The 22,627-nt window shown below is 23.4% G+C and overlaps 1 protein-coding gene across 1 annotated transcript; it reads right to left on the reverse strand.

Moving 5' to 3' along the window:
- Positions 1-4,746: 4,746 nt before the first annotated feature.
- LOC145836019 (uncharacterized) lies at positions 4,747-17,217 on the reverse strand. Its single transcript, XM_082943804.1, has 9 exons — positions 17,120-17,217; positions 15,890-15,973; positions 15,189-15,397; positions 14,795-14,949; positions 14,154-14,228; positions 13,476-13,535; positions 10,717-10,794; positions 8,276-8,334; positions 4,747-5,186 (listed from the first exon to the last, which is right to left on the reverse strand). The coding sequence occupies exons 1-9, from the start codon at positions 17,195-17,197 to the stop codon at positions 5,067-5,069; spliced, it is 918 nt and encodes a 305-aa protein (XP_082799930.1). The 5' UTR covers positions 17,198-17,217; the 3' UTR covers positions 4,747-5,066.
- Positions 17,218-22,627: the final 5,410 nt, after the last annotated feature.

Raw genomic sequence — 22,627 nt, forward strand, 5'->3', positions numbered from 1 at the left:
ATCGCCCACTTTGGGAAACCCTGCTCTATAAAAATAAATATATGCTAGTTAAAACGTTTAGCTTAAAATATTTTGCTGCATCTTAAAATAATAAAACCCTGCAAAGATTTAGTTTACAACAAGAAAATAGTATGTGATAAGAAAGAACTTGAATTTTTTTAAAGTTCAAAAAACTAAAAAGTTTGTCTTGAAATAAAAAAAAAATAGCAAAAAACCAAAGGAGTTTATTTAAATAACAAAACTTTGTAGTTTTGAAGTAAGATAATAAAGTGAGCTATATTTATGTAAAACATTAAATACGTCTAAGTTTCTTAAAAAAATAAATTCATCCAAATAAAGTTAAACTGTTCTGTAAGTTGTACTATTTAGTAACTAGTAGTAACAAGAAATGATAATTAAGTATACACTAAAACTAGTATAATGATTTTGAATTTAATTTAAAAAAGATATAGTCATAATAATTAATTAGAATTAATTTTTAATGTTAAACTCAGCATTAAAAACAAAGCACTTTTAAACAAGTTTGAAGAATTTTTGGCTTTTTACTCCGTACGTACCAATTTAGTTTTTTAAATCTACAGTTTAAGTTACTAATTTATAACCCTAGACACCTGTTATAAAAAACTATAAATTCATCGGACTAGCTACCTATACTAGTATCTATCAAGTCTATCAAGTATGAGAAAAATATTGTTTCGTATGTTTTTTAGATCCTGGCTAATATTGTACAAACAGAAGTTTGGTAGTAATATCTTGCAAAATATAATGCTACATGACCAAATAAATATATCTAAAATAGGCAAATTTAGAAAAGTTACAATAAAATTTCAAAAACTAAATGTTTTACATGTGTACAGGCACCTAAAATACTAGGTCTAGTATATCAGTTACTTAAAATTAAACATAATATAGAAATTTACACTATGTCAGTTTTTGTTAGACTTCTTTTAACAAAGAATCTTAAATTCTGTTTTACTTTAACTTTTAGGTGTCTAAAAACCTGACGTTTTTGATATCATCTTTTAACTTCTTACACTTAAACTTATTTAATGAGTATAAAAAACAGTTTTTACTGATCAACTTTTACTTTTTAAACAGCTATTTTAATAAGATGCTGTTCGATGTTTAGCTTTGGTAAACAAGTACAAATTAATTAGAAACATAAAATCTTAAAACATGAACATCATTTTCATCTTGGTAAAATAAAACTTGAGATTTTTACTCAAAATTTAAAGTATTACTCAAAAAGATACATTGTAGAAACTTTTAAGAAAACATTGAACAATCATAAATAGTCGAATATTAACAGTTTCAAATCTAAATCAACTTCTTTATTATTCTAATAACAGATTCTAGTCATATTATTCATTCGAAGATTAACATTAAATTTAATTTAGTATACATTTAGATTTATGTTTGTAGCCACAAAAACTATATCCATGGTTGCCACTGTTCAAGCTGAGAAAAACTTCCTGACTTTTCCTGACTTTTTCCTGACTTTTAAAAAAAAATTTCCTGACTTTTCTAAATCAAACTCTTAAATTAAACTTATTCTAAAATACATAACCTAACACTTGAAACTATATAAAGCTTTCAATCTAATTTCAATACAGGTTAAAAACAACAGTTTTTTGCTGAATTCTATCATCAAACTTCAAGTACATCACTTAAATCATCTGTGTATGATTGATGCTTGTAATAAACAGCTCTACCAGCAAAATACTTGTATTATCACCTTATAAACACAGATTGTCTGAAAAAAGACACAATTTTTTAGCTTTTCCTAGCATAAATGTATCTAGATATACAAACGACATATAAAGAACTTTTACAACTAAAACCTTAAATCAATAAGGAACTTTCACAACTCAAACCTTAAAATAATAACGAGCTTTTACAGTTAAAACATTAAAACAATTAAGATCTTAATCAAATACTGTTTTTTTTTTAATGTATGTACTAAAATTTATTTTCTTCGTTTTTTTATTAGCACTTCAACCTCTTCATCTAATGAAGATATGGTTTTCTTCATCTGGTCTGCATTCCGGTTCACTATACACATTAACTTTTTACATAAAATACTAAACTATTGCTTAGTTATAAAGAACTCAATTATTTACTTAAACAAAAAACACTTTGATTCTAAAATTATGCTCGATAAACTTTTCTTTAAATATCACAGTTTCACTATGTAAGTGTCCTTGCTACAGATCATCAATACTAAAAAGCTTACAAAATATGCTTGTTCAAGTAGGGTACTTGTTCAATATGTTAATAGAAAGTTTTTGCAGTTTTATAAAGGATATTTTAATAATTTATACCAGATGAAAGTATTGGAAATAAAATTAAATATTTTTGTAAATTTCTAGGAAATTTTTTGAATTTTTTTCTGACTTTAAAGGACCTTTAATTAATTTTTACCATTTGAAGGCTTTGGAAAACAAGGAATTTTGTAAATTTAAACTGATAAAATCTGACTTTTTTTTTTAATTTTATCAACTTTCCTGACTTTTCTGACTATTTTTCAAAACCCCCCATTTTTTCCTGACTTTTGTCATTTTTTAAAATTTTTCCTGACTTTTCCTGATTTCCAGACTTTTCCTAACCGAGTGGCAACCCTGTATATAACTTAATTTTGAAAAGCGGAGTTGAATTTTATTTTGAAAACATTTATGTATATATCACCAATCAACAGATTTTTTTAAATAACAATCGGTTATTCATAATAAAACAAAAGCTTCGAGTATTCTAAATTACAAACCAAAACATAAAAAAGTTATTGGTAAAAATGTTTTAACTCAATATAATGTAGAAAAAGAACTTCATTTTTTAAAAGAGTTACCTAAACTTACAGGTTTCCAACTGTGTCTTCAGTGGAGTTATATTTGATTTATTTTTAGCAAAACGTAATACAATAATTAGAAACAACAGGATTTCATATTCTAGACTAATTTTAAATATTTAGTAATTCGTTACAAAATATATGTTCAGAGTTATAAAACTTTTTTTAATTGTTATATAAACTGTTTAATAAGTTCTTTACTATTTCCTAGAGTTTTCTAAAAATTATTGACTATTAGTGATTTGAAGTATTTAGATTATATTTATAATTTAAGTTTTTATAATTAGTTTAAAATATAAATCGTTGTCAAAAACAATATTATCATTTAATGTTACAATAAATCTATGTCTAACAGTCGTTTTTATTCATAAATATACTTTTTTAGTCACTTATACAAAGAAATATATAAAGAAATAGTAAATAAATACTAATCTCTTTTTAAGAATCTAAATACAAATAAATTTAATTTGTTATCTTTAACTATTAAATATTTTAAAAACTCAACAAACACAATGAATGTTTTTAATGTTTATTCAACTAACAATAACGAATTTTTATAATTTTTTAAATATATTTCATGATTAATATAAGCACCAAGCCATACAAAAATTTATCTATTTATTCATAATGGCAAGTTTGTTTAAAATTTATTAGCTTTCATAATATCAAAAAGATACTTTATTTGTTCTTTTGAATATCCTCATTATTTAACAAGGAAATAATGTGAAGCAAAAAGTTAAAATATCTGTACAGTTTTTTTTATCAGTTTAAACAAAATTTTATTTAAATTTTATTTAAGTTTAAATTATTAGAAGCAAAATAATATATACAACAATTTATAATTTACACTCAGTAAATTTAACTAAATTTAAAAAAATATACTTTACGTATTTGAAAAAAAAACTCATCTATACAGCGAAAAAGCTATACAATTTATAAAAATATATTTTACAAAACTTTTTTATTAAACTAACTTATCCTACAGCAGATAAAAAGGCTATAAAAGAATAAAAATTGTGTTTTGATTTAAAAGCAAGAGTCTGAATAAAATTTTTGATAAAAACTTTTTTTTGAAACTGAAGAACTTTATTAAAGTTTTTAATAAAACTATTTAAAAACATTTAATAAAAAGTAATATTTAATGTGTAACATCTATTCACTGAGTTCATTTATATTTGAGTATAAATTTGTCGATTTATACAATGTTTAAATTAAAAAACAACGTTTTATTCTTGCTACAAACATGATAAAATCATGTAATCCTTAAATTTATTACAGTTTAAAACTTTAAGTTGGATTAAAGTGTGTAATATAATACTTTTTAAAGTTATAATTCAATTTTCAGAGAAATCATGTATATAAAATTTATATTACACCAGATTAAGAGCCTATAGATTTTCATTTTAGAGTAATTTAAGGATGGTTTTTTACTTATATGTGTAAGGTCAGGAATTAACACTGTTTATTGAGAATTATCGGATTTGTTAAAATTTAAAGCTATTTCTATTACAGAATAAAAAGTATTATAGTCTATAAATTTACATACAAAAATTTGAGCTAAAAAATTCATACTTTTAAAACATTTTTGGCACCAACAAAATAATTGATACACTGGACAGAAGCTAAAACAATATTCTAGTTCCAAACTTTAAAATTCCACAGAATGAAAGAAAATAAAACTTATTTTAATGAAGTATAACTATATAGCCTTTTGAAATTAGTTTTCATTTTTAATTTTCTAAAAAAAAAAGCTTACATTTAAAATATGGAGCTCAAAATATAACATTTGAATAGAGCTCCATATAACTCAAATGGGTCATTTGTTTTTTTTTTCAGAAAAAAAAAACTTCAAACTAAGTTTTAAAAATTTATAACAAAATTTTAATTCAAACACACGTTTAACCTTAAAATTGTAAAGAAATTATACTGTGAATATGTTTTACCTTTTGTTAACTGGAGAAATTGTTTTCAAGAAAGTCTAAAATAATAAAAAAATGAATAAAACTTTTAGTTTTTTTTACAAAATCTATAGACCCTGGTATATTTATAATAGTTTACCAACCGGAGAAATTATTTCTACAAAAGTTTAAAAACCTTTAAAAATAAAAAGTGTTTTTTTTTTTGGAGACATTCCCTGCCTAGTAGTTGCTGTAAGAAAAAAATAATAATTTAGCCTTTCTTCGATTGAAGAAATTATTTCTCCAAAAGTTTTCGGTCCCTGGTATTAGTAGTGGTTGTAAGTTCTTCTCTGGGGTAAGTCCCCGAACACAAAAGTGGAATCGTTCTGGTGGATTGACCTGGACAGCTGCCTGATCGATTCCATCATGTTGTCCGGGGTGGGTACCTGAAAAAATAAAATATTTAGAAAATATGAAATTTAAGAAATTAAAATCAATTTATGAAATTAAGGTGGTAGTCTGAAAAAAAAATATTTAGAAAATTTTAAACTTTAAAAATAAAAATTAGTTGATTAGTTTATGAAATCAAGATGGTATTCTGAAAAAACAAAATATTTTGAAAAATTGAAATTTTAAAAATAAAAAATAGTTTATGAAATCAAGATGGTATTCTGAAAAAACAAAATGTTTTGAAAATATGGAATTTGGAGAACAATTAGAAAAATGTTTAGAAACTAGTTATGTGAAATACTGTCAATTATACCAATTTTTTTTTTAATTGTCCTGAAATATTTTGTTTAAGCATAAAGATAAAAAATTACAAAAAATTAAAACAACATTGTAAGGGGTGGGAACCTGGAAAAAAAATGAAAATGATATAATAATCAGTAAATTAATTAGTTTGTAAAACTAAGGTAAACTTATAAAAGGTATATGGAAATCATTAAAACAATATTGTCAGGAATGGGAACCTGGAAAAAATATATTTTAATTTTTAAATCAAACTGTGCTTTAATAAATCACAGTTAGTTTGTAAAATTGGTGCAGAAACCTAAAAACTTAGTTGAAATAATTTTCCTGAAAAAAAAGTTAATATTCTACAATAAAAAAAGTATTAATTATATTCGAATATTACTGAATAACCAAGCTCTTTATTAGTTATAATACCTGTTAAAAATTTGAAAAACTTCTAATAACTTTCTAGTGATTCTGCGAATGTTTATGTTATTATTCTTCTGTTCGATTAAATCAGTTAATCTTCTTACAAACATTTATTAAACACATTTTGTCTAACTAGATTAATATTAATTATCATTAAATTAGTAATAAATAAAAATGTGCAAATTTAATATTTTATTTACTACCAGGTTTCGATGGCAAAAAAAACGACCTTTTCAAAAAATAATAAAATAGTAAACTGCTCTTTACATTCTAACAAGCTCTATACATTTCAGTAAAATGAGAAATCTTTTTTAGTTAAAACAAATAACTATAAATTAGTAATTAAAATGTTTTTTGTAAATAAAATGATTGATGATGTTTCTTTTTTCTAAAAACAAAATTTATGTTGATTTTTATATGTTATTTAAGTTTTTAAAGGAACTTACTTTTTTATCTTTGTTAATTTTTTCTTAACTATGTATGAAAATTTTAATTTGTAAAGCAAAATTTAAATGTTGATTCTTAATTTATATTTTGGAAAAAAAAGTTGAAAATTAAATTTCTGTAAATCTGAAAACTTTTCATAAAAGTGTTGTTGTGGAATCATGTGGGAAAAAATGTAAATTTTACAAGGAAATTGTCCACAAGATCTGATTTAAGGAAGAATCTGGAGAAACTTACAACAAAAGTTAAAATTATGTTCGTTGTACTTGTATACCATGTGATATCGCATAAGAAAATCAATAACTTTTTGTGATATATATTAATTATAATCAAAAAAAAATTGTTTTGGAATAGGAAAACTTTAATTTAACAAGGAAATTTATTTACGAGATTTTAACATGGCAACTTGTAAATATTTTTTGTTTTTTGGAAAAAGTCACAACAGAAAATCTTGTTTTTTTTTAGTGGAATCATGTGAGATGCGAAAATCAATATTTTTTTGTGATTCACTTCTGTGCGTTTTATTTGATTTTTTTCGAACAATTTTCTCACTTGCGGAACTAGTATGACATCACAAAATAACAAAAAAAATTCATTGATTTTAATTGAAACGTTTTTTTGTTTTCTTAATTGTTCTGTGAGGAAAAAAAAAATTTAACGTTTGATGTTAAATACATTACTTTAAACACACTTAACAACAAGTAAAGAAATAACAATTTTAAAAAGAACAAAACCAGTAATTGTTTTTTATTTTATTTCATAATTCTTTTGTAACTTTTTTTTATTCATTTTCATTCGTTTAAATGGTTTAAAAGATTTTTTGCTTGATTTGATTGTTTTGTACCAACAAAAAAATATTTTTCTTTATATTTTTAAACAAAAAAAATCTAATTGGATTAATAAGATATTGATTTTCGCATAAGGCAGGTCTCATGACAATGTGGAAAAATATCTTTGTTTTTTCAATAAAATTTGCTTAATTTTTATAAATATAGTCTTACTTTATTCAGCATTAACTGAACTATTAAAACTAAACTTTATATTTTGTGAGCAATAACAAATTACATAAACTATCAAAACTTATAAAAAAAATATTTAGTTAGAAAAAATAGTAAACAAAAGATTATTTTTTTACATAAACAATAAAAACCATGACTTGGCTATGACTATTATGATACAAATATATATTTACAAAAATAATTACATTAATGTGTTTAATTTTTGTATTATCAGATTAAATCCAATTATTATTGTTATTAAAGAATTTTTTAAATGCTACTAACTCAAAATAAATATATACAAGTATGTCCAAAAGTTGAAAAATAAATAAGATGTTATCATATAAACAATAAGTTATGCTAAGAACATAAAAAATTAAAACTTTAAGTATATGATTAAATTGAAATATTTTTCAAGTAGACCAAAAACTCAAGATAATTAAAATTCGCAGTAATAAAAAATAAACCAATAAACCTAAATATTCAAACAACTTAGTTAAGTTAACTGTTCTCTTAACTCTTTCTTGGCTACAAACTTATTCAACTTATTTAAACCATAAATTAATTTAAACCTCTACAACCCCAATTTAACAGATTTTACTTTTATTAATCATTCAACAAAATATTAATTTTAATTAGCAGTTGTGTCGATTCTGTTTTTAATAAAATTTTCCTAAACGAACACCCATACTTTTTATTAAACTATTTTAAATAAAAACTAACTGATTCTAATCAATTGAGTTTCTCAAACAGTTAATTTTTATTCAAACTAATCTTTTTAACTAACAAATTACCTTCATCTATTTATTAAATTTTATAATATTATAAAAACTTACTTTTACTTTCTAACTTTTATTTTTATTTAATTTTATATAAAAACTTACTTTTACTTTCTAAATTTTATTTTTATTTAATTTTATATAAAAACTTACAGGTTCACCGTTTCTGTGAATTTCTTCCACGTTCAAGTTGCGTCGTCTGTTGTTGAAACCTTAAAAATAATATTTTTTTTATTCCTATTACTAAAAGTTATTTTTATTTTTATTACAACTTACCAAAACTACTTTACTCACAATATTAATTTAATTTAATTGACTACTTTGAAACCCGCTATTGAAACTTTGGAAAAAATTATTTATCAACGATTTTTTGTATTTAGTTTTTTAATTAAAAAACTACAAATAAAAAACAGAGCATTCAATTTAGTGTTCCACTAGATAAAACTGCATCTTCTAACTTTTTAAAACTAAAACCTTTTAGTTTTTTTTTCTTTAATTTTCGTTAGAGTATTAAATTTTATCAAAATCTACCTAAAACTCAAAGATATTGTTTAATATTTTAATTTCGTAGAAAGTATTCACATTTTTAAGGAAGGCAAAAATATTTTATAAATAACTTTTCCTCGAGTAAAAAAAAAAGTTTTGTAAATCAAATGTCGATTAAAAAAACAACTAGTATATTGCAGACTTTGATAAATGCTATATCAACAATTTTTGCAAAAATATCTAAGTTTGTTCATTGATGATTAAAGTACATTAGTTTGTTATAGTGTTTTTATATTTGATAAATACTATTAGTTACCAGTTGATTAGTTAAAAGGTAGTTTTACTTTCAATTATATTGATAATCACAACTATTAAGATTTCATTGTTTTATTCAATCTATACGTGTTGAAACCGGATTATACATATTTATAGAAAAATATATTTTTTAAATATGCGTTAAGTTAAAACACCAATGTGCGATTAATTAATATCCAAATATTTTTTTAATTCAAAAAATAAACAACACAGCAAATGAACAGCTTAATTAATTTTCAATTTTACTGTGAAAATCAATTTCAAACGTTTTTTACAGCTAAATATAAAAACTCCCGAAGTTTTTAATCTGTACGTTATAAAATTTAATTTTTAATCTAAACGCAATAAAATTTAATTACATGCAGCTGCAAGAAATTAAACGTATAAATTTGTTTTCTTTTTTTGTATTTATTCTTATTTAATTTTGTGTTGTTTGAAAACATAATAAAATTTTAACGACTGATTTTTTTTGGATGATCTGTATAATAAGATTGTGGATTGAATTAAATTCTATAAATGTTTTACTCAAAATATAAACTTCAGATTATTGTTTTAATTGAAAATTTATTATCTTATATTCTGTTAAACCTGTATTGAATGTATAATTAAAATTATCTTGGACATTTTTTTTAAAGTGTACACATATTAAATTTATTGCTTTTTTATCAATAAAACTATTTTATAAAATATCATTAATGAACAATACCATATTTTTGTAAGAAAACAAGTATAGATAATATAATTTTCAAATTAACAATGTTGAACATTTGTTTAATTAGTTTTTTTACTAAAAATTAGACTTAGAAAAATATGTTTTCAGTTAATTTTATTAACACACATATTTTATTTTGACAACTATTACACTAAATGTTTATTTTAACATATTGTAAATTCAAACTAGGTAAAACATTTTTTGTCTCAATTATAAACTAATTTAATGTCCATTATAAATTTTTTGGCAATAGAATAGACAATTAAGTTTGTTTATTTATAATTTTCAAATAAGTATAAAAACACAACTTGTTTTTTTTACGTATAAGTGAAAGCTATTATGAAAACAACTCTTTTCTAATGACTTTTTTATAGGTACCAAACTTTGTATATTTTTTTAAATTTAAAAGACAATAAATCTTAATGTGAAAATAATTATGCTGTAAAATCTGTTTAAACTGAGCAAAAAACAAAAACAAATGTTAAACTGTTCACTTTAAAATTAGTTAACTTTACAGAATATTTAGTAAGTTTCTAATACGTTTTGTAAAACTGTTCAGTTTTTATACTACTTTTATACCAGAAAATTAAAAATAATATCCAAAATATATAATTTTTAAGCTTTGTTATACTAAAATAAATATTATATGTTTTGGTTTTAAGAAAACAAATAGAGAGATCTCAACTACTGGAGGAGAAATAATGAATTTATTCTTTCAAAAATTTATTTTACAAACTAAGTTTCGGTCAAAGACCTCGTCAGTGCTTAAATAAATCTAAAAAAGATATGTGATATATAAGTCTAAAACAAATATCTTAAATTACATTTTTGTGTTTTGGTACAATTCCATTTGGTAAGGAAAATTTATTAAAAAGTTTTCAACATACTTCATTGCTTAACTCAGTTTTTATTCAATTTACTTATGATCATTTGAAATAAACTTTATATACTAAAACAAACCTCCTATTCTAAATTTTGCTATGTGCTTTATATTGTTCTGATGATACGTGTTAAACGTTGAAACTTAGTAAACAATACGAAAATTAGTTGTTTTTTTGTATTATAAATAAAATAAACAAACCTCCGATTCTGATTGGCATTGAAGCTGCGATTTGAACGGATTCGTTTGAGTTCTGTCTGCGTGGCCTTTCTTCCAACTCTGAAAAGTAAAATTTAAATTAATTTTAAATTAAACAAATTTTACAAACAAAGTAAGTTTGTGGGTGGGTGGTTGTTGTTTTTTCAGCAGAAAAACAACTTTTGCAAAATAAATTCAAACTTTAAATTACAGATCGAACAGTTTTTATTAAAAAAAAAAAAACTTTTTAATTTTCTTATATTTTGCACGCAGAAGATTTTTACAGGTTAATCTCGCCGACCAGAAAATTTACTTGCCTTTATATTATGTTTTTCATGTACTTATAAAAAAATAATAACAGTTATAACAATAATTTTAAAAAAATAATACATCATGAAAAGGTTCACAAGGTTTATATTTTACTTAAAATAATACCAACAACAGTTATTTTAATCGTTGATGTTGTTTAATTTCAAGTATTCTTAATTTTACTGAAAACTTTTTTAATCTTATTTTAAATTAAAATCATCTACTGGGTTTTATTGCACTTAAACAAAAAACATAAACTATTTGCAAATTTTTTAACATTCACACTTACTTCCGGTACAACAAAATTAATAATTTTAAACAGAACATATTACATTTATAAAACAAAAAATACTTTAAAATTTAATGATAGTCGAAAACTCAAAAATATTTTTAAATCGATTTAGTTTTAATACAAAATAGTAACTCGCTTGTAAGTATTCAATGTATTTCATTAGAAAAACATAACATTTAGCTGTACCAACCAAACATCTTTTTAATCCTATTTAATTAATATTCAATGTACTTACAACAATTTATTTGTAGTTAGAATAAAATCAAGTAAAAACTCAGATTTGGAGTAAAATAATTTTGACAAATTTATAATTTGATGTATATTTAAATAATTATAACACAACCAATTATTACATAATTATTATACAAGTTTTTCTGACAAAATAGAAAACATTATGGTGTAAAATATAATTATATTAAATATAATAATAACTAGATGGTAAAAACTCAGGTTTTGACGACATATGGTAATTTATAAAAATCTAATTTATAATACTTAAATTATCATTAAACCTACCCAATTTATATAAGTTTTTTCACAACATAAAAACATTAGTATAAAATATAATTAATTATAAAGTAATGATATTGAATAAAAAACTCAGGTTTTGGCTACATATGATAATTTTCGAAAATTTAATTTATAAAATATAAATTTGACCCAATATACACAAGTTTTTCTCATAAAACATTTCTCATTAACATACAAACATTAATGTTTAGTCAACTAAATGAAAATCCAGCTTTTGACAATTGATCGAGTGTTCAATTAGTTTTTCATCAACAAATACACACTTATCTATTTGCACTAATCACGAAAACGAAACGTTTTAATTTTAATCCCACTTAATTGACAACGTAAAACAGCTTAAATGTGTAATTTAGTTAGTTAAATAAAAACTCAGGTTTTGACTGTATAATGTTATTTGACAAATTAAAAATTTTAGCATATATAAATTATTCTAAAATTCTACCCAATATACAACAAATATATATACAATTTTTTCTCATAACATACATTTATGTGTAATCAACTGCACTGCATTAAATAAAAACCAAACTTTTGACAATTGTTTAAGTGTCTGAACAATTACAGTCTAAAGTTTTTTGAAAATAAAAGATAAGCAATCCAATTACCGCCAAGACCATGTAGAAGGTTACTTTAGGTCAAACAATTCACTTGTGTTGGGGTTACTTTAGGTCGTTGTACACATTTTTGTCAACAATTTTTTTAATCGAGTTGAATGATCTAATATGTAGGCGTCGCGAGGATTTAAATGCTTAATTTCTATTTATTCAGTGTTTATTGAACTACAATTGTAATTTTGACACAAAATGAAAATTTAACTGAACTGAAGTTTTTTTTCCCCTTATTTTAAAAGATTTATAAAGTTGCAATATCAAAATGAATTGTTGACAATTAATATTTTGTGACACAAACACAAAATTGTTATGGACTGTATTCGATTTGTTTTACGATTTTAAAAATAGTTTTTAATTGTTTTTAAATTGAAAAAAGGTTCACTTTATACAACTGTTTTATTTGTTAAGTTATTTTTACACATAAGTAATATTTATTTAATAAGGTATGTCATTAGCAAATAAAACAAATTTTAATTATTGTTTACTTTTACATCATTTATTATTCATACATTTTATACAACTCGCCAAATTTATTTACTAACCACTTTTATAAAATCTCTACAAATTTTTCAAAAACCACAATATTTAACATGGATAAATAAGTTTAAGATTGTTCAGCTATTTATAGAAGTAGCAATATTTATTTAACTAAGGCAGGTCGTAAGCAAACAAAACATTTTTAATAAACATCTTATATAATAGATTATTTTTTACAACATCAACAAAATATTTTTTTAGTACCGACTGAATACAGGTTAATCAAATAGACCATAAAAATTACAACTATTTGTTTAGGTAAACAAAATATTTTTAATTAAATAAACAAAACAAGTTTATTTAAATTAAGCTCACTTAATTTAAAGTTTTTTAGTGATTTTTGTTTAAAATTCCAGGTTTTTTTCTAAATTACAGATTTTTCCAGGTTTTTTTAGCCTTAATTGTCAAATTCCAGGTATTTCCATGTTTTTTGGCAACCCTGTACGTTTAAAAACAAACAAAACAAATTAATTTTAGCTCACCAATTTCGTCATCAGATCTGGAACTGGAGTTCACGTTGTAATATTCGTCTGAGAACCCGGCTGTTGAAATGAATAATAATTTAAATAAATAAACAAACTTTAAACTCAAAATCATAAATACCGCATTACATGGAATATAAATTCATTGTATGTAATACTAATAAATTATACAAAATACAACAAAACTAATTATTCAAATACGTTGGAAGAATAGACACTTCTTAAGTTGACTTTTAAAATTAGTACTAATAAAAGCTATGAGAAGCCTTAGTTTGTTAACAAATTAAAAATACATATATTATAATGTTGTGTATTAGTGAAACAACTTTTTTTTTAATAATTGTATTCTGTTTTGCTAACACACAGCAAATTAGTCAGAAAAAAAAATTATCAAAAAAATATCAATTGACTTAATAAGTTTGTGTCTAACAAAGCTTGAGTTTATTTTGTATACAACTAAATTTATGAGAAAAAATTTTAAATTTAACAAAATCTAATAAATAAAATTTATTAAACTTTGAAATTTAACTACATACTAAATTCATCTAACCCCGACTACAAACTAAACTTGAATAAAAACTTTAAAATTTTATGTTAACTAGGTAATTATATGTTAACTTGGCACTTACAAACTAATAAGCTAAACAGCTAAATTAACAATATAATATATGTACACACCGAATTCATCTAATTCCAAATCGTCTACAAAGCCACCATTGTCTGAATCCGATTGTATTTCTTTTGGCTTGGTGTCTGTAATATGAGTAGTCATGAAATAAATTGATATATGTCATACACAATTACTTTAGATTGATTTTATGTCAAAAAAAAGAAAACACTTAGACTTTACCTAATATTTTTTAATTTATATTGAAATTATTTTAAACGTTAGTCTACTATTTTACATGATTAAATACAAACAAAGTATTTTACCCAAAACAAATATATTTCAACAATTTTCATCAGCTTGACACATTCATTTCAACAGTTTTCTTTATTTTGTTACAACAGTATCACATTGATGAAAGTTGTAGAAAAATATTTGTGTTGAATAAAATACTCAGTTCTTTTTTTAACAAACAATTTATGTAAGCTGTACAGGCAATTATAGTTCGCAAATAACATACTAATCTAATGCTCTTTCAATTTTTAGTGTATGCTAAATTAAACTTATAAATACATTTTGCAGACAATTACTTTTTATTAAGCAGCTAATAGTTTGTATTAGCTAATACTAACTTTTACAATTAATTTTAGCTCAAACTACACCCAATTTAATGCAACCAATTTAATTCAAGATTATTTTAACAAGAACCAACTTGTTTTTCTGATTGGTTTGGAAATTTGGATTTTGGGATTCCTGCCATTAGTTTTCTCCGAATTCCTGGTGTGGTTGTTGTTGGAATTCATCAGCTTGCTCGAACTCACCATCTGGGGTTTCATGCCGTTCATGTGGGATGGGTTGGGCATTGAACTGGTTAAAAGTATTATATTGAAAAGTAACTTTTTTTTTAATCTACGGATATGAAATGGTTAATTTAAATACTGTTTACTTAAGATGCTTTAAAAAAATTATAAGGAGCTAATAGAGATAAATGTATTTTGGTCTTTAAGAGCAACATTAAGATATCATAAACTCTTTTTAGCAGGCAATTGTTTAGAGAATCAGATGTAATTTCACTTTGCATAAAAGCTACTTATTCTTCAACTAACTGAGCGTTGATATCAAATCCAACTTGCACCCTTCTTGGCCTTGGAACGCTCCTGATGCCGTTACTTGCTTTCTTACCAGGTGAATCCCCGTTCTCAACTTTATGGGTTTTTTCAGAGTTGACGTCAACAGTGACCAGGGTCTTCTTTTGCTGATCAACTACTTCACTCACTAGGTGGTGTACTTCACCGTAACCGTGCACTTTGTACGACTGTAAATTAGTTTAATTGTTATTTGGTTGTGTATACAAACTTTTTATGTTGTAGATCATGTTTATTTATGTTTTATTTTCCAACCAAAATAAACTAGATCTTGTGTAAGGTTGTGAAGTTATTTGTACATAAAACTTCTAAATACTATTTGCAAGGTAATAATAATAATATAAGGAAATAAAGCTGTTTCAACTGTTTGAATTTGAATAGTTTAAACTATGCTCTATTTTGTTTGATAGCATTTTGATTTTTTACAGCAGATATAAGATCTGTTTTCAAACCTGTTTCAAATCTAGATAAATATTAAACAACTATAAAAGGAATGTTTTCTAAGACTTTAATAAACTTTACAATTATAAATGACACGTAATGCAAAAAATAACATTCATTTGTTTCTTGTAATTCAGGGGGATACAAAAAAAACTTTATCCTAACAATTTAAATTTATATCCAACTTAATACAAATAAACACTGCTAAATAATATTCAAACCTTTCTAGTGACCAATGCGCTGTTAATAATGAAGCTCTGAGCCAACCTGTCCAAATCGGATATGCAGCTTGAAACTACCGCAACCTGATAAATTGTTTCTATATATAAAGTATTAAATTAAAGTATTTGACCAATCAACAAAATCGGCGAAAGTCTGCAGAACAAGTCCGGACTTTCGTTTGCCGTGAGACAAGCTCAAATTTAACAAAAGGGTTGATCATGCCAATTCGATCATCAGACCACAAGTTTCGGTAGACTGAGACCGGTTTCGTCCTTATTAGGACTCATCAGTCAGTCACAACCGAAAAACTTGTTTTGCAGAAGTTTTGCAGAACAGAAAAACAAGTTTTTCGGTTGTGACTGACTGATGAGTCCTAATAAGGACAAAACCAGTCTCAGTCTACCGAAACTTGTGGTCTGATGATCGAATTGGCATGATCAACCCTTTTGTTAAAGTATTTGATTAACTGTGAATTAAGACAGATTTCATTTGTGAAACTATTTGTTTCTATTTTTGAAAGTTTTTATTAGTCTTAAACTAAAAACTAACTTATCATAAAGTTAAAATAAAATAACTTATCTCAACATTATATTGTGTTTAAAAACTTTAAATTCATTACTAATACAAAATTTATCTTTAAAACTATTGTTAAAACAGATAACAAATTCAGCAATTTTATAAATATTATAATTTTAAGTAGTTGCTTGTATACTTTTTTGTTTAAAAATAAACACACAACAATTATTAATTTCAACAACTTGAGCACTGAATAGAAGTCAACTGTTTATTGTTTCTGTTTGAATATAATTTTCTTCAAATACCCATAAAATCATTACATGTATTACTATAATTAAAAAATTAACTAAACAGTTAATCTTACTTCAGAACCAATAGTACATCATTGCTTTATTAAACTTTTATATTATTTAAAAAACCATGTCATTATAGCATAAAAGACTTAATAAAAAAATAAATCAAAAAGAATAGATAAAACAAAACAGTCTTACTTGAAAACCAACACTATTTCATTGATTTTATCAACTATTACTTTTTTATTACATATACTATTATATTTTGAATAAAAAAATGAATTAAATGAAACAGTTATTAAAATTTCTTACTTCAAAACCAGTACTGTTTCTCTACTTTTAAAAGTTTTTTGTTTTTAAAACACAATGATAACATTTAATAGTTTAACAAAAAATTAACTAAAATAAATGAATTCTTACTTCAAAGCCAGTATTGTTTCTGTACTCATCAATTGCAACTTTTAACTTTTCCCACTCCTGTCTGATATCTTTGTCCATTTTTATTGTTTTTTGAATAATATTCTATATAACAAAAAAATAATACTTTTTACAAACATGTTGATGCATTAAACATATACCAAGTTTATCCAATAGCCAACTTTTAATATGTAAATACAACTATCCTAAAATAGATTTTTATGTATTGTTACAAAAAACAAATACTAAAAATATGCATAATTATAAATTTAAAAAAACAAAAAAGTATATAATAATAAAAAACTCATATATTTAAATTTTAGAACTAACATAAAACTTTTCTTATGTACTAATTTAAATTATGCTTAAATAAAGCACCTAAATAAGCATTTTGTGATGGTTTAAATAAATAAAAATTTTCAGAACTAAACTTTTGCACATATATGATATGATTGACTTTTTCAGTACGGTACTGAGTTTGAACAAAGCACTATTTTGGTGTGTTTCTGCTTATCTATAATAGCTTATTTTTATAAGTAAAACTTGATCACACCACCTAAATCATCCAACCATAAGAACATGGCCTGATGTGGTGTGATATAAATTTCTTTGTAATAAGCTTAGATCAATATTAATCTCTTCAACTGCAGCACAAATACTTTATTAAAATAAACTTTTATGGTTTAAAAAGATAAATAAAAAGATTTTAGATAAATAGAAGATTCATATTAATTTAGTACCTTTTGATAAAAACTAATATATGTAGATATTTGCAAAGTTAATAGTTATAAATACTTTATAAACATTACAGAAACGACAATTCTAGTTAGTATAATACTACAATGAGTTTTGTCTAATTTAATTGCAAATTAACTAAACAGAAAACAAAGAGGATCACAATAAAGCTTAACACAAATTATGTTTTGTGTCAATATTGAACAAATTAGAACTAATTATACTTTCTATTGTTTTATAACATATGAAGAATTTACTAGTTCTAAGCAGTTTAAACAAAAACTTTTGGATTAAAATCTAAAATTCTTATAATTTTAAACCTTTTTTTTCTAATTTTAGTACAAAAACTATTAAAATTAACAAATCCAAAACACCAGTAATCTTATGTTTGAGTGACACATTTAAAATAAGATAAGACAATACTTAAAAAATAATTGAACCTGAACAACATTATTCCAACAGAAAACAAACAACTACTTTTAATGCTTAACTATATTTAAATTAGTATTGACTGAATCTTTATTTGATTGAATAATTTTAAAACCTTTATAAGTAATAAGCAATTATTTTCATTGTTAGAGAGAACCTGTTATTAAAGTTCTGGAATTTTTATGATCCACTGAATATGTTAAGCAGCTTAAAATTCAAACTTCTGCTGTAAAGTCAGAACTTATTCATTCTCAGAGTGGTACTGTTTTTTAAGAAACTTTATTATAAATTATTTTTTAGTACAAGTTTTCCTGGCCCTTTTTTAGTAAAAAACTTAACTTATGGTAAAAATGCTTTTAATGGTCAAAATTACTAAAAACATACTGTAATACTATTTTAAACTTGTTTTATGATAAGTAAAAACTTTGACTCTAAATTATATAGAATTTTTTGTTCATAATTTTTTTTTCTAAAAAAAATTAATTAATTTAGAATTGTTCAGAACTGCTTTTCCATGATTTCATTCAACAAACTTCTTAATTCTCAGGTTTTTTTTTATTAAATGGTACATACAATTTTTTTTCCAGTTTTGGACTGAATTTTTAAATTTCAAGCTCTTTATGACCACCACCATGGCTAACGTAATCAAAACACTCATTAAGTTTCTTGTTGTCAAATTATTTATAGTATTAGAGTTTGGTTTGAAACTTGGAAAAATAATGAAAAGCAATTGTTTAAACTTTTTTTTTAATTTATGTGACAACCACTGGGTTTAAATCTTGAAAAATTAAACTCAGAGTGTTTTTGTCAATAGGACCTATACTCCATCATAAAATATAGAATATTGTTTGTTTATTTGTGTTAAAACACACACTTGTACTTTTACCTTAGTCCATTAAATATACACAGTAAAATATCGATATAAACTTATGAGAGATATAGTAAATGTTTAGTAACTGTTTTTTAAAGTAAAAAATGAAATGTTTTTTGAAGCTTAAGTTTACTTGAAGAAAATTAAGAAAAGGTGGATACATATTTTTAAAATCATCTTCAAACTTAAATTTTGTTGTTATTTTAGGTAAAATACTGAAGGTTAAATAAACTTTTAATAGTATAAAATTTTTATAAAGATACTGTAATGCTACTTTAAATGTGTTTTTGGATAAATAAAGTTCATAATTATATAAAACTTCTTATTCTTTATACTATTACTTCATACATAAAATTAATTTCAATAATTATTTCACAAAAATTGTTCAAAATGCCAGGTTTTTCCACAACCTTTAAATATATCAAACTCTAGGTTTTTTTAACTTTTTTTTCCTAATTATTCCTAGCTTTTTCCAAGTTTTAAGGTAAAATAAACTTGCTGTATGGGCCAAAACTAAGCAAGTAGCAATTATGTAAAATTTATTATGGCTTGCACTTTAGAATTTATAAGAAATATAATATTAATGAATATTTGAGCTAGTTTAAGTAAACAAGTTAAAAAGTTTTTAATTTGTTTAAAGAAATAAAAAATTTAAACGCTAAAATTATTAAATTTCTTTAAAATTAAAAACAATACAATATTAATTATTAGATTTGAAGTTACTTTATATTTATAGAAATTATATTAGTTAGTCAAATATTAAGTAGTTCAAAACTAACAATACTACATTTAGAAGCAATTTTGATCAAAACTTTAAATTAAAAATAAATGAATTGAATATATGGATAAAAATTCATCTTAGGATTATTATGTTAAGATTAATAATACAAAAAGTGCTATTAGTAAACTGTATTTGATTGCTAATAGTATGAAATAAATAATTGCATTGAAATTTTATTCTTAAAAATAATATCTAACTTGTCCATTAAGTGTCTATTAACCTCCATTATTAAAAATTTCACTCAGGAATTGCTAAGTAGCTGAGTTTTTGTCAAGGAAAATTTTTAACAATTTTTGTTGCATCAACAATTGTTTACCAGCTAAAAGAAAGCATTGCAAAAATTCTGCAATGTCCACAATACGCACTTTTTCGTTTCTCCTTTTAATTTTATGGTCACTATTAAAATATTTTGAAGCTCAAAAAGTTATAAACTACTTTTTTTTGCAGTTTAAAAACTCGATTGCATAAATTGAGTATAAGTATCGTATTTCATCTAAAAAGATCTTATCAGTATTATATAAGATTATAAAAATTTCTAATGCTAAATACTAACTTAAATAATAATTAGTTGATTTAAGCAATTTTTAAGTTATAAGATTCTTAATCTATACTCTCGAATTTCCCACTCAAATCAATTTCCATCAGATCAATTCCCCAATCAAATATCAAATTTTCATAGTTTAATCATGTTTTTAGTCTAATGTAGGTTTTCTTTGTTGATTAGCACGGTGATTTTAAATAATTATTACTCGTGGGCAGCAGAAAATTGGCCTGTTAATTGGCTTTTACGGCTAGTTAAATCAAATCCAAATTTTAGATAAAGCACGTTTTAGTTTTTTAGTATCGGAAATTTTTTTATAATGGTAACTGATTTATGTCTTATTAAGTCTACTTTTGTACGAGTTTGAAAAATTGACACAAAATAAAATCTTAGTTTTTTTATTCAGTTGAAAAATAAAGCAATTTAGCACTGTACAAAATAATTTTCTTTAATGAATGTTATGGCTATGGGACTAAAAGTTGATACTAATGCTTATTATACTCCTGATCTTATTTACTTTTGTTCTATGATTACTAAGTTACTTTTTTGATAATTACGGCTGGCAAGCAGCTTTTTCAAGGAAAATTGGCCAGTTTCTTGTAAAAGACTTTTCTAGCTACTTATATAATAAGAAGCTTAACAAAAGATATGCTTAACAACTTTATAACTAACAACATTTTTTTCAATACAATACATTTCACTATTTATGTCAAAATTTATGTGAAAATGGAGGATGCTTAAAATAATTTCAAAAGACTAATAAAAACTTACAATTACTGAAGACTGTTGTTGTTAATGGTAATTGTGTGTCTTACTCTATAATTTAAAATCAATAAAACCTAAAAATTTAAATTTTGTTTGAGTTTATGTTTATTAATTGCCATCCATGCATATTTCAAACGTCTCCTTAAATTAATAACCATCGCCATGTAACTTTTAAATATTATTTTTCTAAATATGTATATTTTAAAGTTATACCAACTAAGTTATCAACATTAATAATATAGCTTAAAGTGAACTCACCACAGATTAATAACCTAGAATTTATAAACTTAATTCAGAAATAAACTAGTTTAAAAACGAACAAACACGAAAACTGATACAATTACTTATAAGTTGAAGCCATGGACTAGGAAATTTCGGTCTTTATTTTTATCTTTTCGGTGGGAATTGAGCGGGTGGAAATGATTCGGGTTAGACTTGATCGAGTGGGAATTGATTTGGATGGAAATTTATTTGGGTAAAATTTGATCGGGTGAGAATTAATTCAGGGGGGATTGATAGGGTGGGAAAAGGTTTGAATGGAATTTGGTATTTGGTAATGGAATGGAAAATGGTTGGAACTAATCAGGTGGGATTTGATTCGGGTTGAAATTGATCGGGTGGGAAATGATCGCGGGTGGGAAATGTCAGTATACCAAGTTATGAGTAGATACAAAAAGAGTATATTTGTTAATAGACAACACTGTTATTTGTTTAAGTAAAACAGTAGAAAAATTAAGTCATTCTTTTAATAATTGCAAAATAATTAGTTTTAGTGTAAAATTTATCTACATAACAAAATTTTTGTGACTTCATTATAAGCATAACATTTAATTTTGAAATTCGTCTTTTTATAAAATTTTCTCATTAGTTTTATTAACTTTTTAAAATCTTTTTATGTAAACCGAAAACAAAACTTTTAATTGTACATTGAAATTTTTCACATAAGAATGTTTCTTATTAAACAACTTCAAAACACAACTATTTAGTTTAAATTAGACTATTTAAATTCTATAGCTCACCCGAGTAAGAAATTAAAGTAATAGCTTTTTTTTTCTTCATAAAAATAATTAAAGAATTAGTAGACTGTTACTTGTGGTTATTATAACTTTAGAGATATTAAAATTTCTAAGAAAGCTATTTTTTGTAAGTTTTTTAAGTAATGTAACAAAATAATAGCTTTTTTGAAACTACTTTTTTTATTTAAATACTTTTTACTTTTCCGATTTTGTATAATGCTAATTCAAATTACTTTTTAAAATAAAAACTGCGTAAAGCTTAATAAAAGAAATATTTTCACAATAGCATGTCTTATATTTCTTTAAAAAATATCTCAAAGTAAAGCTTTTAATGAGTTTTAAATTAATGATTACAAATAAATTAGCTTTTAAA

This window comes from Thalia democratica, chromosome 5 (assembly GCF_965202585.1).
Source record: "Thalia democratica chromosome 5, ktThaDemo2.hap1.1, whole genome shotgun sequence".
Lineage (NCBI taxonomy): Eukaryota > Metazoa > Chordata > Thaliacea > Salpida > Salpidae > Thalia > Thalia democratica.

Coding starts and splice junctions, on each gene's coding strand:
- LOC145836019 (XM_082943804.1), bottom strand. CDS start 17,197: ATGGACAAAGATATCAGACAGGAGTGGGAAAAGTTAAAAGTTGCAATT. Junction 13,536..14,153: donor TTTGGAATTAGATGAATTCG/GTGTGTACATAT, acceptor TCATTTCAACAG/CCGGGTTCTCAGACGAATAT. Junction 10,795..13,475: donor CAGATCTGATGACGAAATTG/GTGAGCTAAAAT, acceptor TTTACTTTTCAG/AGTTGGAAGAAAGGCCACGC.